Genomic DNA, 19801 nt, shown 5'->3' on the forward strand with positions numbered 1-19801 from the left:
AGAAAATCTAATGACATGGCCTCCTTGTTCACCTGATCTGAACCCCATTGAGAACCTGTGGTCCATCATCAAATGTGAGATTTACAAGGAGGGGAAACAGTACACCTCTCTGAACAGTGTCTGGGAGGCTGTGGTTGCTGCTGCACGCAATGTTGATGGTTAACAGATCAAAACACTGACAGAATCCATGGATGGCAGGCTATTGAGTGTCCTTGCAAAGAAAGGTGGCTATATTGGTCACTGATTTGTTTTTGTTTTGTTTTTGAATGTCAGAAATGTATATTTGTGAATGTTGAGATGTTATATTGGTTTCACTGGTAAAAATAAAGAATTGAAATGGGTATATATTTGTTTTTTGTTAAGTTGCCTAATAATTATGTACAGTAATAGTCACCTGCACACACAGATATCCCCCTAAAATAGCTAAAACTAAAAACAAACTAAAAACTACTTCCAAAAATATTCAGCTTTGATATTAATGAGTTTTTTGGGTTCATTGAGAACATGGTTGTTGTTCAATAATAAAATTAATCCTCAAAAATACAACTTGCCTAATAATTCTGCACTCCCTGTATATACATAAGACAAGGACCATTCTTTGTTCTGGGTGGTGGCGGATATGTGTGGGCTGGCATAAGGAAATTCAATTACATGTGGTCGTCACAGGTGTTGAATTCCTCAGAGATCCATGCCTCATTCATTTTTAGAAATGTGAGGTAGTCCACACTGTTGTGAGCTAGGCGAGTGCGCTTATCAGTCATGATCCCCCCTGCTGCGCTGAATGTCCTTTCGGACAAGACACTCGATGAGGGGCAAGCCAAGAGTTCCAAGGCAAATTGTGCCAGCTCTGGCCACGGGTCAAGCCTGCACACCCAGTATTCCAGGGGTTCCTCACTCCTCAGAGAATCCACATAGGCCATTAACCCGATGTAGTCGGACACCTGTTGGTCTAGGCGTTCCCTGAGGCTGGATCCAGAGGGCAGCTGTCGATAGGTTGGCTGCAAGAATGAACTCATATCCAAAGTTACCAACACATCTTCAAACCGTACTCTTCTTGCAGGCGCTGTAGGATTGTTACCCGCACCTGTTTCGCTGTGGGTGGAAATTCCTCTGCCAGCGCCGGCAAAAGCAGAATGCAGCATCTCTCGCAGCAAGGCCTGGAAGTGCTGCATTCTGACAGCCCTCTGTGATGCTAGTAACATGTCTGCCATTTTGTGTTTGTACCGGGGGTCTAAGTACATTGCCACCCAGTACTGGTCCTTTCCCTTTATGCTTTTTATACGGGGGTCCCTCTTCAAACACTGGAGCATGTAGGCCCTCATTTGCACTAAATTGGAAGCGGTGGAGTGGCTCATCGCCCAGGAGAATGTCATCCTTGGTCTCCTCCCCCTAGCCACAGACAACATCATAGATCCTCAAATAGTTTGAAGTCCCCCTCGTAGACTGCTCTTCTTGCTCCTCCTCCTCCCCTCAGCCACCATCATCCTCTGACTCTTCTTCAGACTCCTGCTGACTTGTCTCAGATGCAGTAGCCATCCTGGGAATTCATTTAGCATTGCTACTTCCTCATCTTCCAGCTCCTGCTCCTCGATGGCTTGATCAATGACACGACGCAATGCACGCTCCAGAAAGAAGGTATAAGGTACGATGTCACTGATGGTGCCCTGGCTGCGACTTACCAGTTTAGTGATCTCATCAAATGGACGCAGAAGTCTGCATGCATCGCGCATGAGCAACCACTGGCGCGGTGAAAAAAAAACAAGCTCCCAGAACCTGTCCTGCTGCAGAGTTCGTACAGGTAGTCGTTTACTGCACGTTGCTGCTGGAGCAGCCTATCAAGCATATACAAGATGGAGTTCCATCGCATCGGGCAGTCACAAATCAGACGTCTGACGGGCAGGTGGTGTCGCCGCTGAACGTCAGCTAGGTGAGCCATTGCTGTGTAAGATCTTCTAAAATGGCCAGAGATTTTCCTGGCCTGCCACAAGAGGTCCTGGACCCCGGGGTATTTGGCACGACTAAGTTCAGGACGTGTGCCATGCACAGCAGATTGGCACCATTGTCGCACACCACTTTACCAACTGTCAAATTGAGCGGGGTTAGCCACTGATCGGCCTATGACCGCAGAGCTGAAAGCAGTGCAGGACCGGTGTGGCTCTTGGCTTCCAGGCACAACAGTCACAGCAAGGCAACGTCTCACCTGGCACGTTGAATAGGTTCTGGGGAGCTTGGGGCGCGCAGCGGAAGAGGGGGTAGCAGTGGAAAAGGAAGAGTCAGCCGAGGAGGAGACAGAGGATAGAGTAGAACATTTGGGCCACGGAAGCCTGCCTTCTGCCAGATGAACGCGACGACGGCACGGTGGAAGGTGGAGTGGAGGACAAATGGGAGGAGAGAGGAGAAGAGGCAGGACATGGAGCTCCGGGACTGTGGCTTTGTGGTTTCTGACGGCGTTGCTCCCACTGGGCTCGTGAAGGGAGGCCAGGTGCCATCTTAAGGCGGTCGTCCCTAGGTGAGTGTTGAGCTTACCACGACCTATGAGTTGACAGCACAGGCTGCAGATAACAACACTATTGTCAGCAGCGGACACATTAAAAAAGCCAACACTGCGTAGCCATGTGCCGGCGTCCTTGGAGCACCAGATGTGACCGTGCTTGGTGGATGGCTCGCTCCTGATACATTTGCAGTCTGCTTTTTGCCTCCTGTGCAATGTAAGTTCTGCCTGCTTCTCCTACTTCTCCTCCCTATCTGCTGCTCCGTCTCTCCCTCTGAACTCCCCTCCTCTTCCTCTCTTGTGGGGACCCACGTGACGTCTATCGACATGTCATCATCGTCCCCTTTACCACCACTGACATTAGAGATCTCGGAGTAGGCAGCAAACGGGGACCACCCTCCTTGGGCTGATCTGGGTACTGTCGTCAGACCACTGGGTAGCGGCCATTGCTACCTCCTCTTCCTCATCTGATGTCAAGAATGGCTGCTCATCAGTAAGGTCTGGGAATGGTTGGGAAAATAATTCCTCTGACTCGAGCGGAGGGGCTATGGTGGTGGTGGTCTCTTTGGGGGTGCACACAGCAGAGAGTGAGGAGGGTGCAGATAGAGAGGATGAGGAGGGTGCAGAAGCGGAAGGGTAAGTGAGTCACTCAACCAACTCTGGTGCGTCCTTTGAAGTAATCGAATGCACCTTCTGCAACTTCCCACTCAGTCTCCGGCCTGGTGCACCTGCCCGACCCCTACCACCCCTGCAGAACGGCCTGCCTCTTCCTCTGCCTGTCATTTTTAGCTCGGGTGAAACGTTTTGCGACTTTATTCCAGCGGTTTTAAAATTTCCATACAACAAGATGTATACAGTGACGCGTTTCAGACCTCTAAGACATATGGGTCCTTCTTCATGACAAACACCCTGTTACAAAAGTCCCTAGAAAAGAGCAGTATTTGTGGAAGCAGGTATATCTAACCCCTTAATCAGTCTTTTGTGGAAGAAGGTACATCACACTCCTCAATCAGCTTTTTTTTTTGGGGGGGGGGGGCAACAGGTAAATCACACCCGTTGCAATTAGTTGTTCCAATACCGTTTGTCCCTCTGTGTACCTGTAGTATCTCAGCAGAACCGCACACAACTGCTGCACAGTACAAATGCACTATAATATGCTTTCTATGTTAGAAAGTATATTATAAGTATATCACTACCCTCAGTATGTCACACCTATCGATAGCACTAGTCCTTAAAAGGACTTTTGTGGCCCTATTAGCTAGCGTTTGGTGTCCCTAACAGCCTGTCCCTGCTCCACACAGCAATCTCTCCCTACACTGGCAAAAGACTGAATGTAAAATAGCGGCCAGATCGGGTTCTGTGATAGAGTAGGGGGTATGTCCATGTGCTGAAAGGTCTCAATTGGCTGTCCTGTACCACCTGATGGATGTGTCATGGGTCAAAGTTTGGCGCAATGCAAAAGAATATGGCGCCGGGGGAAATCGCCATATGTTCGCATATTTGGCGGATTGCGAACGCTCAAAGTTCACCACCGGGTGAACCGCAAGGCCATCTCTATTACACACATACTGTACTCATATACCGTTCATACATTTACACACATACTGTAATCATGTACCGTTCATACATTTACACGTATACTGTACTCATATACCGTTTATACATTTACACACCTACTGTACTCATATACCATTCATACATTTACACATATACTGTACTCATATACCGTTCATACATTTACACACATACTGTACTCATATACCATTTATACATTTACACATATACTGTACTAATGTACCGTTCATACATTTACACACATACTGTAATCATGTACCGTTCATACATTTACACGTATACTGTACTCATATACCATTCATACATTTACACATATACTGTACTCATATACAGTTCATATATTTACACGTATACTGTACTCATATACCGTTCATACATTTACACGTATACTGTACTTATATACCGTTCATACATTTACACACATACTGTACTCATATACAGTTCATATATTTACACGTATACTGTACTCATATACCGTTCATACATTTACATGTATACTGTACTCATATACCGTTAATACATTTACATGTATACTGTAGTCATATACAGTTCATATATTTACACGTATACTGTACTCATATACAGTTCATATATTTACACGTATACTGTACTCATACCGTTCATACTGTCACACACTTTTTCTATTAAGGAAGGGTTAGAGCTGAAGTGGTCAGACATACAGTGGAGCACAATGTAGGGATGTAGCAAAGGGAAGAATTGGAAACTGAATCTACTGCAAGTTGCAGAGATGAGAAGAAGTGAATTGGTGAAGAATGGCTGTGGAAATGACCGATCTCCAGAAGATATGGGAGCTGAGGAGACTGAGACTGGGGGACAACTTGATTGGTACATGTAAGAGCAGAGGAAGCAAGAAGTCAAGACCTTGGAGGACCCAGGAAGTAGAGATACAATGACTAGGAAAGCTGGAAAAAGAGATGTATATGAAGGAGGGATTCAGGACACAGCAGAGCTAGGGAAGAAAGCTAGGGAAATGGAAGTATCCAGGACACAGGATACCTGGGGATGAATGGAACCATGCTATAGGGAATGTGAAGAACTAGGTATCCAGGACAGAGGAGAGCTGGGGAAAGAAGAATTCATGAAAGAGGGATCCAAGATACAGGAGAGCAAGGAAGGAAGGGATTGATAACCTATGAGAACTGGAAATGGAAATATTCAGGACCTAGGAGAGCTGGGGATGGAGAAATCCAGAATATACGGATTCTTGGGAAGTAGAGATCCTGTTACGGATGGTGTTGCAGAGAACAAGAAGTAACAAATAAAGATCCGACTGACTTGATCCCAAACTAAGGAACAAAAGGGTGAGCCCTATTAAAGCCCTATAGCTCTCCCTGACTGCTCAGCCCATGCAAAGATCTCTGTGATAGAAAATTGCATGTCCACGTACCTAGTCTAAGTGACACCTGAAACCCTATAATAGTGAGGGGAACACGACCACTGGCTCCCTGCACTTAATACGGAGGGAGTCAGGGTCACCTAGAATCAAACCAACAGGAAAACACAAATAAAGGGAAAGACTTATATGAGAAACCAGCAGTAGCAAACTTCTAGCAGTGAGCACAATCCAGGAAGTAGTATAAACCGCAAAGTGAGGCAGTATGGGAGGGGATATAAAGGGAGGCAATCACTGCTAATAGATGACAGCTGGGAGAGGGAGAAGAGATGTCAAAGCAAAACCAAAACAAAAGAACATCATGCAGGAGGTACTGAAGAATGTCTATCAGAACTTCTCAGAGATCTGGTGGTGACAGTACCCCTCCTTCTACGAGTGGTCTCCGGACACTCAGAGCCCACCTTCTCAGGATGGGACCTATGGAACGCCCTGATAAGACGAGTGGCCTTAATGTCCGCCACTGGAACCCACATCCTCTCCTCAGGACCATAACCCTCCCAATGAACGAGGTACTGAAGAGAACCGCGGATAATACGAGAGTCCACAATCCTAGAGTCCTGAAATTCAAGTTTACCATCAACCACAATCGGATGCTGAGGTAAAGAAGAGGGTACAGTGGGTTGGACATAAGGTTTTAATAGGGACTTGTGAAAAACATTATGGATCCTCCAAGTCTGAGGAAGATCAAGACGGTAGGCAACGGGATTAATGACGGACAAGATTTTGTAAGGCAAACTGCGTGCCCCTATCAGAGACTATGTCTGAAGGAAAACCATGCAATTTGACAATGTGATCAACAAGCGCCTGCGCCAGGCGAACGAGGCAGGTCCGTAATGAAGTCCATGGACAGATGTGTCCAAGGATGGGAAGGAATGGGTAACGGGAGGAGAGGACCTGATGGCCGTGAATGAGGGACTTTGGCACGAGCGCAGGTCTCGCAGGCTGCCACAAAACCCTCAACCGACTTACGAAGCGCCGGCCACCAGAATCTCCGAGCAATGAGATCCACTGTGGCTCTACCCCCCGGGTGCCCAGCAAGGATAGTATCGTGGTGCTCCTTAAAACCTTGTGTCGTAAAGCGAAAGGCACAAACAACCTCCCAGGAGGACAAAGATCAGGAGCCTCTGCCTGGGCTGCCTGAACCTCTGCCTCCAATTCAGGATAAAGAGCAGAGACCACCACCCCTTTAGCCAAAATGGGACCCGGGTCTTCAAAGTTCCCCCTCCCGGAAAACAACGTGACATTCTTAACCCCAGGGCGGAAGGTGACAACAAAATTAAACCTTGAAAAGAACAAAGACCATCTGGCCTGTCTCGGGTTCAGACGCTTGGCTGACTCCAAGTAGGCCAGATTCTTATGGTCGGTAAACACGGTAATAGAGTGTCTGGCTCCCTCTAGCCAATGGCGCCATTCCTCAAAAGCTAACTTGATGGCCAACAACTCCCTATCTCCCACATCGTAATTTCTCTCTGCGGAGGAGAGTTTCTTCGAGAAAAAGGCACACGGACGCCATTTGGCAGGAGAGGAACCCTGAGACAAGACCACACCCACCTCAGGAGCGTCCACCTCAACAATGAAGGGCAGAGAGACATCAGGTTGTACCAAGATGGGAGCGGAAGCAAAACTCTCTTTGATACTAGAAAAGGCCTTACGCGCCTCTACCAACTAGGAGGAAAAATCTACCCCCTTTCTAGTCATATCAGTGAGTGGCTTAACAACAGAGGAATAATTCTAAATTAACTTCCTGTAATAATTGACAAAACCCAAAAAGCGCATCAGCGCCTTCTGATTCTCAGGAAGCTCCCACTCAAGCACAGCGCGGACCTTCTCGGGGTCCATGCGAAAACCAGAAGCGGAGAGGAGAAAACCCAGAAATTTAATTTCTGGAACCGCAAACACACATTTTTCCAGTTTAGCGCACAATTTATTCTCCCGCAGAATGAGCAAGACCTGACGTAGGTGGTCCCTTTGAGTTTTGAAATCAGGAGAAAAAATCAAAATGTCATCTAGATACACTAATACAAATTTCCCCATTAAATGATAAAAAATGCTGTTCACAAAATGCTGAAAGACGGCTGGAGCATTCATCAAACCAAAAGGCATAACCAAATTCTCAAAATGGCCCTCAGGGGTATTGAAGGCCGTCTTCCATTCTCCGTCTCCTTCTCTGACCCTGACCAGGTTGTATGCCCCTCTTAAATCCAACTTAGAAAAAACTTTAGCCCCAACAATCTGCTTAAACAGGTCCGGGATCAGAGGAAGCGGATAAGGGTCACGAATTGTGATACTGTTCAGCTCCCTGAAATCCAGACATGGTCTTAAAGAACCATCATTTTTCTGAACAAAAAAAAAACAAACAGCGGCACCGGTGACTTCGAGGGTTGTATGTGTCCCTTTCTCAGGCTCTCAGAGATATAAGCACGCATAGCGACCCTTTCAGGTTGGGAGAGATTGTATAAACGAGATTTAGGCAGCTTGACACCTGGGATGAGATTAATAGGGCAGTCGTACTCCCGGTGTGGGGGCAGCTCCTGAACACCACTCTCAGAGAAGACATCCGAAAATTCAGAGAGAAAAGATGGTACAGTCTTAGTAGCAACCTCTGAAAGAGACGTCGAGAGGCAATTCTCTCTGCAAAAGTCACTCCAACCATTTATTTGCCTTGCTTGCCAATCAATGGTGGGGTTATGTTTAGTGAGCCAGGGTAGCCCCAACACTAGAGGAGTAGGCAACCCGCTTAGGATGAAACATGACAGATCCTCAACATGAGCATCACCCACAGTCAAACGGATATTGTGAACTATGCCCTTTTTGAGAAAGTGTAGCGGAATCAATAGCAAAAACAGGTATGTCCTTTCCCAAAGTGCATACCTGGAAACCATGTGTTATAGCAAATTGATTATCAATGAGATTGACAGCTGCTCCACTATCTACAAAAATCTCACAAACAATGTTCTTGCTCTCTAGCACCACTCTGGCAGGTAGGACAAAACGTGAACTACAAGCAAACAGAAAACCTTCAATTTCCGCATCAACCTTGCCAATTGTAATAGATGGAACGTTTTTAGAGGACTTTTTTCTTTTTGTTTCTTTATTACTCTCAAAAAACTCCCTGAATCTCCTAGAGGGACAAACATTTGCCAAATGATTTATACCTCCACAACAGAAACAAACCCTCCTCTGAGAGCTGAATCCTCGGTTGTTAGAGGCAAGCAAACACAGCTGCATGGGCTCCTGCTCAGAGGGGATTGAGAGAGACTGAGACCCTTGCGCACTGAATGAGACCGTCCCACTGTCCTTGGACTATGACAGGAAGGAGTAGTCTCCTCTCTCTCTCTTAGACGCCTGTCAAAACGAACGGCCTGAGACATGGCAGAATCCAAAGAGATAGGTCTCTCATGAAAGGCAAATGCATCTTTCAATCCTTCTGAAAGACCATGGCAAAATTGACTTCGGAGTGCAGCATCATTCCAACCAGTATCAGCTGCCCATCTCCCAAATTCTGAACAGTATATCTCTGCGGACTGTTTACCCTGGCATAAAAGACGCAGTTTAGATTCAGCCCGAGCAATACGATCCGGATCATCATATATCTGACCCAGAGCTACAAAAAATTCATCCATTGATCGGAAGGGCCGTGCCCCCACCGGCAGCGAAAAGGCCCAAGACTGAGCGTTATCCCTTAGCAGCGAGATGATGATCCCCACCCTCCGCTCCTCATCACCAGAGGAATGGGGAAGTAGGCAAAAATGGAGTTTGCAAGCCTCTCTAAAACTAACAAAATTCTCACTACCCCCAGAGAAGGTATCCGGAAGTGAGATCTTAGGCTCAGAACAAACTCCATGAACGCAAGCAGAACCGGTCACCTGAAACTGAGACACAGTTTTACGGAGCTCTGCGACTTCCAGTGAAAGAGCCTGCATGCGGTCCGTCAAGGCTGAAAGTGGATCCATGCTTAAGACGACTTTGGCAGTCACGGATGGTGTTGCAGAAAACAAGAAGTAACAAATAAAGATCCGATTGACTTGATCCCAAACTAAGGAACAAAAGGGTGAGCCCTATTAAAGCCCTATAGCTCTTCCTGACTGCTCATCCAATGCAAAGATGTCTGTGATAGAAAGTTGCATGTCCACATACCTAGACAGAGTGACACCTGAAAACCCTACAATAGTGAGGGGAACACGACCACCGGCTCCCTGCACTTAATACGGAGGGAGTCAGGGTCACCTAGAATCAAGCCAACAGTAAAATACAAATAAAGGGAAAGACTTATATAAGAAAACATCAGTAGCAAACTTCTAGCAGTGAGCACAATCCAGGAAGTAGTATAAACCGCAAAGTGAGGCAGTATGGGAGGGGATATAAAGGGAGGCAATCACTGCTAATAGATGACAGCTGGGAGAGGGAGAAGAGATGTCAAAGCAAAACCAAAACAAAAAAACATCATGCAGGAGGTACTGAAGAACGTCTATCAGAACTTCTCAGAGATCTGGCGGTGACAGATCCAGGACCTAGACAATTTTGGGGAAAGAGGAACCAACCTTATAAAGATAGAGAGGAGGGGATCCAGGACCTAGAACTGAAGAAGCAGGGATCAAGGACTTAGGATAGTTAGGAAACAAGAGATATGGGGACCTAGAGGAGTCAAGGAGGGAGTGATTCAGGAAATAGGAACGCTTGGGTGATAGGGATCCAGAGCTTAGAAAAGCTGACTATAGAAATCAGGAAACTAGGAGAGCTGGAAAAGAATGGATCACGGACCTAGGAGAGCCATAAAAGTAGTGAATAGTGATGAGCGGCAGGGGTCATATTCGAATTTGCGATATTTCGCAAATATTTTGTAGAATATTCGTCAAATATTAGCAAATTTGAATATTTGTTATATTCTACGATTTTCTTTACTCGAAAAATCGGCAAGGTAATGATTGTATAATATGCAAATTTTCATAATACAAATTTTTTATTGCGAATTTTTCAACTTACAACTATTAGACAAAGAAGATTATAGCACTATATTAGCTAAATTGCTCTATATTCGTTTTTTTTCGAATATTCGCTATTTTGCTATAGCTTTGTTTTTTTGTATATTTGTCATATTCTAAAACAAGAATATATAGCAATATAGCGAATATTCGAAAGAAAAACTAATATAGAGCAATTTAGCTAATATAGTGCTATAATCAAATTTTTTTTATAGTTGAAATTTTTTTCCAATCTGAACTTCAGATAAGAAAAAAATTACAACTATCAGACAAAGACGATTATAGCACTATATTAGCTAAATTGCTCTATATTAGTTTTTGTTTCGAATATTCGCTATATTGCTATATATTCTTGTTTTAGAATATTACGAATATTCGAAAAAACTAAGTTACAGCAATATAGCGAATATTCAAAAAAAAATCGAATATAGAGCAATTTAGCTAATATAGTGCAATAATCTTCTTTGTGTTGTAAGTTCAAAAATTTGCAATAAAAATTTCGTATTACGAAAATTTGCATTATGAAAATTCGCAAACACTACTCCTAAAGTCAAATATACCGCAGCCTTCTCATTGGCCCACAAGCTAGAAGCAGGGAGGGATCACGTGTACTGATTTTAAAAAAAATAGAATATTCAAAATTACGAATATATATCACTATATTCGAAATATTCGCAAATTTTCAAAGTACCTATATTCGCGATAAAAATTTGAAATTCGAATTTTCGTGATCAACACTAGTAGTGAACAGTGACCTATGACAGCAGCTGAGGAAGGGCTACAGGACCTAGGAGTACTAGGGAATGAGGAAACTAGGATCTAAAAGAGCTAGGTAGAAGGGATCCAAGACAATGAATTGATGAGGAGAAGAAAAGATCTAGCATATTAGAAAGTTGGGGATGGTGGGATCTGGAATCTACGAGAGCTGTAGAAGGAGGGAACAGGGATCTAGAGCTGTGAAAGGAAGGTTCTTGAACTTATGTGAGTTGGGGATAGAAGGAACTGGGACTAAAGAGTGCTTGGAAAGGAGGGGCCCTGGACTTAGGAGAGCTGAAGAAGGAGAGACCCAGAGCTGGAAAACGAAGAATATGGACCTGGGGGGGGGGGGGGGGTTGGAAACTAGGGATACAGTGCCTAGAAGGGCCAGGGAAGGAGAGATCCATGATCTAGGAGAGTTGAAGAAGGAACGACCCATTGTATAAGACTGTAGAAGAATGAGTGATTATGGATGAAGTATATGAGAACTAATGAAACAGGGGTATAGGACCTAGGAGTGCTGGGGAATAGGAAAGCATGACCTAAAAGATCTGATGAAGAAGGCATCCAAGACCTATGATAGCTGAGTAAAGAGAAATCTAGGACCCGGATAGCATGGAAAAGAGGAATCCAGGACCTAGGAAAGCTGGGGAAGAATAAATCTAAGACAAAGGAGAGTTGAGAAAGGCTTATGTGATACACTTGGTAAGACTGGACGCAGGGCATAGAAGAATCCACCATATGTAAAGCTGGAGAATGAAAAGGCATGCATCTAAGAGAGATGATGAAGATCGTTTGAAGGACGTAGGAGATCTAGAGAAGAAGAGATCCAGGACTAAGGAAGGCAGATGATATAGGGATCCAGGGCATGGGAACGCTGAGAAGGATTTGTTTCCTATATGTAAGATCTAGGGTTGGAATGGTCCAGTTCTTACAATAGGAGAGTTGTAGGAGCTGGGTTGAAAGATGTTCAGTCAATAGGGAGAAAGTGACCTTCTTCAGTTGGATTACCTTGTCAGATACATTCTCTGGAGGGATTAGTCTAACACTCTAATGAGTTGGGAAAATATTGCTCATTGGATCTCTCTTGAGCATATTTGGCTGATTTCAAGTTTGATGCTTTTTGGGATTGCGATTTTCAGTTCCCATGAACTATTAGACCTTTCTTCAAATCCGATTTATGGACACAGATTATGGTCAAATTATATATATAAAAGTGGCATATATTGAATTAAGGGGGCCCTAAAAAAAAGATTTAAATTGCCCCCCGTTATTGTATGGACTGGTGTTGGTTAGTCCATTCCCTTTTCCATGACCCATGACCAGTTTTCCGCAGTTTTCTTCGTAATAATGCAGTTTCTCCTGGAGATATTTGCCACCCAGTAATAATGAGGACAAGACCAATCAGGGTTGGGCTCCCTCTCCTGAAGGATGCGTATAGTCTACCTCCATAGTATGTACATCCTTCCTTGATTGCTAATTATTATAAAAGCTACAGAAATGGGGTGAGATGTTTACTGAAGACTGGCAGAGAAACGTGAAGCTCTTGAGCCCATGGAACACCTGCCACCTCAAATATTACTGTAGGTTTGGTTGCAGCTTTTAACTCTGCACCCGCCATATACTTTGGATTTGGAAATTTCTATACATTGTGATGTGCACCGCTCCGATCAGATCACTTTCTTGCAAAAACATTGTCCTTACAAATCCTCATGGTGTCGCTCTACCATGTAAGACGTCCTCCTCAAGAAGAACTGAACCTTGAGGTGTGGAGATCTGTTGACTAACACCATCATGTAGAGTAAACAACCCAAGTCTTAAAAAAGTCTCCTCAATACGAGCATTCATCTCCCCCCTGCTTAATTGATTAATCCCTGGCATCTTCCCCTTATGAAGTAACTCCAAAAACATCTTATAAAAATAAAATATTGGGGGTTCTTTGTGAGGGAGGATGGGCACAGTGTGTACTATAAACTGGATCTGGGCTAATTACAGCACCATTAATGTCACAGATCCTCTGCTCACAGGACGCGGTGAGACTGCTCCTTCCTTGGACCAGAAATGATGTCTCTGTGTGTGAGCTGCAGCCCTCGATTTTGTGGTCAAAGTCGCAAGCTGGCGCACATTGGGGACACCAAGAGCTGCACAATGTCTCCATTGAAGCCGTCTATTTCTCCCTGTGGTTTGGCTGGAATGTGCATACTATGTATTGCTTTGAATTGACAAGGGTGGTGGTGGTGGTCGGGTGGAGGATGGGGGGGTGGTGGTCGGGTGGAGGATGGGGGGGTGGAGGTCTCAAAAATAGCCCCCACAAGAAGTACACTAACCTTTGTTATTGTATGTAATGACAGTGTCCCAGCCCTGCGCCCACAAACCGAGAGTGAAAATAGTCTCATGGCAGCCAGCAGCATAAATGGGACATTAATTGATTCAAGATGAAGGTCCATTCTTTGTAGTTCTGCCTCATCCACAGGAATGTTGGGGGGAGTTATACATAGGAAAGGGAAGCCACCAGGCCCATTCTTCCTCCTGAGTTCAATTACTACACACACAGGGATGGATGATGGGTGCTGTTATATATCGGGCCTCACAGTTTGATGCTACCTCTTGGTGACCATATCAGTAGGGTCTTCTCGGGTCTTCAGCCCTCAATGAAGAGCTCACATGTTCTCTGCCTCCATTCATCTCATTGTTTCTCCAACACCTATTTCACCAAAGTGGGACACTAACTGCCCCTCTAAACTTAAAGGGGATTTTTCATTTTAGGATAATAATAGTCACCATATAAACAAAAAGTTCTAAATTATTCTAACAGATTTTATGCTTTAGGTAGTCATGATTGTTTACTGTCAGTGAAGGAGGACACTCTAGTTTCCATTCAGAGGCAGTAACCCTGTACACCATGGATGTCAAACTCATGGCCCTCCAGATGTTGCAAAACTACAACTCCCATCATTCCCTGATAGCTGTAGTATGCCCAGGCATGATGGGAGTTGTGGTTTTGCAACAGCTGGAGGGCCACGAGTTTGACATCCCTGCTGTACACAGCTAGTGCTGCTCTTAGCTGAGAAGTGGATACAATGTATCAGTCTGGACAATGCTCTGCTCTGTGATCTAAACATCTGGACTCCAGACTGATACATTGTAACAAAGTGCAGAGAGCTCTGTGCAGATGCTGCTGATGTGTACAACTCCCAGAGCATTGTCTAGGCTGGATACAACTGTAACAAACCCTCAGCTGAAAGCATTTTGCGGACCACACACGGCCGGCACTATAATAGAAATGCCTTTTCTTGTCTGTATCTGCGGACATCTTTTGCAGCCCTGTTGAAAATGAATGGGTCCGCACCCGTTCTGCAAAATTGTGGAACCGATGCGGACCCATTTTGCGGACGTGTGAATGGACCCTAACTGTGTACAGAATGTAAATAAGAATTATTATCTATTATTATAGCGCCATTCCTTCCATAGCGCTGTACATATGATAAGCGGTGCACATACACACTACAGACAAGTGCACTAAGCAGGAACAAGACGAGTTACAGACTGGTACAGAAGGAGAGCGGGCCCTGCTACCGAGGCTTACAATCTACAAGGTATTGGAGAAGGACACAGTAGGTGCGGGTAGAGCTGGTCATGGCGGTATAGAGGCAGCAGGGTCAATGTCTCTGTCTCATTCACTGACAATAAGCAGACATTTTTTAAATGGTGAGGAATCGAAATATAAAATCTTTTAGAAAGATCTGGATTCTGATTCTGGAACCTTTTATTTATATGGAGATTAAACCTTCTATACATAAAATCAATAGATCCCTTTAATAATTACCACAACATATAGGATCTATAGATAATAGAGAGAGATAGGAGATAGATAGATATTAGATAGATAGATAGGAGATAGATAGATAGATATGAGATAGATAGATAGATATGAGATAGATAGATAGATAATAGAGAGAGATAGAAGATAGATTGATAGATATTTTATATATATATATATAGAGAGAGAGAGAGAGAGAGAGATCATAGATAGATAGATAGATAACACTGAGGGGAAATTTCTCCTTTATGCAGATGATCTTCTGCTACGATCAGCAACTGAGAAAGGTCTCTGAGATAACCTGAAAATTCTGGGGAAGTTAAGTAACACGTGGGCACTGCCCATCAATCCAAAGAAAACCAACATCATGGTGTTCCAGAAGAGAAACCGTAAACCAGCCGGGCGTCCTCCCTTCAGAAACCGACAGCTACACCGACATGGGTCTAAGCACCAGTGACCGTCTGGCTTAAAATCCTTGTCACCATCATCGCTCAATCCTCCTGTATGGCAGCGAAGTCTGGGGCCCAGACACATACCCAGACTGGGCAAAGTAGACCAACAGAACTTTTCCGCAAACACCTTCTCCAGGTCCACGGGAGCACCTCAAACAGCGCCTGTCGAGCAGAACTGGGCAGATTCCCACTCTACTTTGCTGTCCAGAAGAGGGCGCTATCATTCAGAGTCCATCTGCATAGCAGCAGTCCCAGCTCCTACCATCACATAGCTTTGCTGCACCAAGAAGACCAAAGCAATGGGAGAACCCCAGGCACCGAGGGTGTCATGACTCTAGTTCTGCTTAGGAGTCCCTGCTCTGACTCCATATACAGCTATATTCATATATAGAGTCAGTGCTTGGGGACACCACAGTGTGTTTAAATCTAATTTCTGAAAAGTTTGCACCAGGATTAGAACTCCCAACCTCTTGTACATTACAGGCAAAGACCTTATCCACTCAGCTATAAAGCTATATAAAGCAGAACGCCAAACTGTGTCGAAAAAACCTGATAGTAGTTTCTAAAGTAGTGAGTATTCCTGTTCAGCAGAAGACTTATTTTATATTTATGTACAGGTAAACATGTCACTCTATAGTGTAGTGGTTAATGTCCTTGCCTCTAATGTACAAGGTTGGGATTTTGAATCCCTTGCAGAAACATTTATATATATATAAGTTTTTAGCCATAATATATTTACATATATTATTAATTACTATTTCGAATATCTAATATATTATAATATATGTAAAACATCAGTAGTAGTTTCCCACATATTATGCGTTCATATATATCAGAAGTATGATTTTATCTATACATATATATTTATTTATTTTTCATTGTAATTACACATTTATTTTGTGCCATACATATTTTACAATTGCTACAAAAAAAATATTAAATATATAAATTTAATCTCTATTTTTGAAATGTTTCTGCCAGGATTCGAACTCCCAACCTTGTACATTAGAGGCAAGGACCGAATCCTGGCAGAAACATTTCAGAAATACAGAGATTACATTTATATATTTTATATATTTTTTTGTAATTGTAAAAAATGTATGGCACAAAATAAACGTGTAATTACAAAATATATATATGTAATTACACATTTATTTTGTGCCGTACATCTTTTTACAATTACTAAAACAAATATAAAATATATACATTTTATCTCTACTGAAATGTTTCTGCCAGAATTCAAACTTCCATTGTTGTACATTAGAGGCAAGGATGTTAACCATTACACTATAGAGCTACATGTTAAGTAGGAATACTCACTACATCAGAAACTACTATGAGGTTTTTCCAGCACCGTTTAGTGTTCAGCTTTATAGCTGAGTGGATAAGGTCCTTGCCTCTAATGTACAAGAGGTTGGGAGTTCAAATCCCGGCAGAAATAGAGGCTAAATTATGTTTAAATACACTGCATTGCGCTCGAGCACATGTGGTATTTGGCCCAACACTAATAGATATAACATAGATAGGTAATTATATTCATAGATAATGTACATGGAGTTTCTAGAACTTTTATGATCCCTGTTTCTCGGCAGTTTAGCGGTTGGTTCGCTGCCGTCGGTTGGTATTAGTCAGACTTGTTTCCATTCGTCCTGACAGTCACATCTCCTCTGGGGCTCATTCCCGCCTGCGCTGTATGATAGATCTGCACTTCAGATATGAGTGTTTCGGGGCTGGTGTCTGTGGGCGCCATCATTCCTCACATACGTCTCAGTGACGTTTCATTACCCAGCTGCAGCATCTTCCCCTCTGCTACATTACTCACGGCTTCTGGTGACGTTCATTTCACATGAATTCCAGTGGGAGAATCTCCTTGAATTGTCGGATCTGTCAGGGCATGGTGGTTTATTCACAGGGTAGATAAATGATGGTACTTTTTGCTATTATTTTACCAAAATTATCAAAAAAAGGTAATGTGTTTGAATAAACCCTTTCTTCCATTGTTTCCTTCCTTCTGTATTATTTGGACAGAATGGCAGTAATAATTTCACTCTATGACAGTAATATTTCAGCACTTTATAAGATGACATTGTAGAAATTATTTTGGCGGTATTATTTCATCATTAAATAGTGGCATTGTACTGGGGTGCTATGTGGGTATTGTATAGCGGTACTATCAATGCCGAGGTACTGTACTGTAATATTTGGGCTGTTTATTGGGGTAATATTTAAGCACTTTATGACGGCACAAATAATTCTATATCGCTGAGAACTTCATGTCAGTTATAGTGAAGACCACGCCGGCCAGTCTGCAGGCATGCATGGACTTTTGTGTTTCTCCTCACCTACATAGAACATATCCTATTGTCCACATTACGGACTGTCCTATTTGGGTCGGTATTTGTGTTTTGCTGGTCCGTAATTTGCGGACCACAGCCCTGTATGATCTCAGGGTGGAATTGGATCCCCACAGTGTTCTCTGAAATTCCTGATCCCACCTCTGATTCCTCATTATATTTTATATGGAAAAGTGGAAGTAAAATGCTCCTCACCATTCTGAGGTTACTGAGGACGAATCCCAGGACCGTAATCTAATTCCAGGGTGACTACATCCACCTGGCAGAACTCGAAAGGAAAGTGGAAATTAAAGGGCAGACAAGACCCATCCCTTCCTCCCTTGTTATTCTTAAGGTTTTGCTTTTTTCTGAGTTAAATCCTATGAAAGAGCAATGTCTAACCATGCAAACCTCAACCACCACAACCTCAGCCCTGTGCAGCACCATCTACAGGCAGCAAGAGCCATAGCTGGAAGTGGAATCCTGGGAAAGTTGTGTGACAACCCTGGTGGCAGCCATCTTGATCACTATTCAGCTTTCCGAGGAATAGATAATACAACAAATCAATTTTAATTAACTTGGCAAGAAACGGCACAGTCGCTCATTCATTCTGGGAATTCTTTTATTTGGGGGACAAGACCCCGATCTGCAGGATTAAATAAGACACGACCTAATGATGTTATTTTTCATAGGATTTCATCACTTTCCTTCCTTGGGGATGTGACTATTGGGGTCTTCTCTACCAAGACCAATGAGATGGAGGGAGATTCCAGCCTGGAGACAGAGGAGTCACTTCTCAGGGTTCCAAGGAGACACTCGGACATTTCTGCAACAAAGTAACAAATCAACAATCACCAAATGCAGGTTTTCTAACAAGATGCTGCATTAGGAGGAGGCCTATTATAGTCACCAGGACAGGTCACAATTCTAATGGGGGTGGTAGTACCTGCTCAGCTGGCCATGATGTGCTTTACAAAAGCTGCAGGAAGGAAACAAGAAGAAACATGTAAGAGTCATGAAAAATATGAAGCCTGAAACAAGTACAAGTACAATAATATATAGAGAATCGCTGGATTCATCAGAGCCGGATTCACTCTCATCAAACATCTGCAGTCCTATGTAACACCACAGATAACACAGTGATAATTCTGAGTACAGATAACGTATGATATGTCACCTGCAGTCCTATGTAACAGCACAGGTAACACAGTGATAACTCTGAGTACAGATAATGTAGTAGATGTCACCTGCAGTCCTATGTAACACCACAGATATCACAGTGATAACTATCTGAGTACATATAATGTAGTAGTTGTCACCTGCAGTCCTATGTAACAGCACAGATAACACAGTGATAATTCTGAGTACAGATAACGTATGAGATGTCACCTGCAGTCCTATGTAACAGCACAGGTAACACAGTGATAACTCTCTGAGTACAAATAATGTATCAATGACATCACTATTTAGAAGTCCCGCCCACTTCCAGTCAGTAACTAGTACTGTTCTCGTCTAGGAACCATTCCCGCCCGGCTCTTACGTTATGACGCGGCCTCTGCGGCCGATGACAGGAATTTCACTGTTGATGTTTTTGCAAATTTCCTTAATGAGAATTTCAGAAAATGTCCAAGTTTTACAAACATCAGACGTTGCAGCCTTTGGACGCCAGATTTTCTTTTTTTAAGTAATGAGAGTTTTTCTCTTCTGTTAACAATGTTGATTTTATATTTTTGGACCAGCATTTTGTCCGATGACCGATCACATTCCAGCCCTGAACTTTTTACTTCAGAGAAACAAACGTAGCCGTGCGGCCAATGCAAACACGCCTGCGCCCCCGGGGGGGTTAAGGAGGGGAACCTCCGCTATGTCTACCCCAATGTGTTTTCAACAACTTTACTTTCACTGAAGCTGCAGAAAATAAGTGACCTCGAAGACGAAAATCATGACAGGGGTGAGGAAAGCTACGTTCTGAGAAGGT

The 19801-nt window shown here is 43.6% G+C and overlaps 1 protein-coding gene across 1 annotated transcript in view; it reads right to left on the reverse strand.

Moving 5' to 3' along the window:
• Positions 1–18427: 18427 nt before the first annotated feature.
• Positions 18428–19801, reverse strand: part of LOC122939246 (myosin light chain 3-like) — a 39248-nt gene continuing 37874 nt past the window's right edge. Inside the window, exons 6-7 of the mRNA XM_044295286.1 lie at positions 18770–18802; positions 18428–18649 (exon numbers count right to left, since the gene is read on the reverse strand). Coding sequence (XP_044151221.1) covers positions 18774–18802 — 29 coding nt within the window. The 3' untranslated portion in view covers positions 18428–18649; positions 18770–18773. The remainder of the gene's footprint in view (positions 18650–18769; positions 18803–19801) is intronic.

The sequence above is a fragment of the Bufo gargarizans genome, chromosome 5, assembly GCF_014858855.1.
Source record: "Bufo gargarizans isolate SCDJY-AF-19 chromosome 5, ASM1485885v1, whole genome shotgun sequence".
In the NCBI taxonomy this organism is placed as follows: Eukaryota; Metazoa; Chordata; class Amphibia; order Anura; family Bufonidae; genus Bufo; species Bufo gargarizans.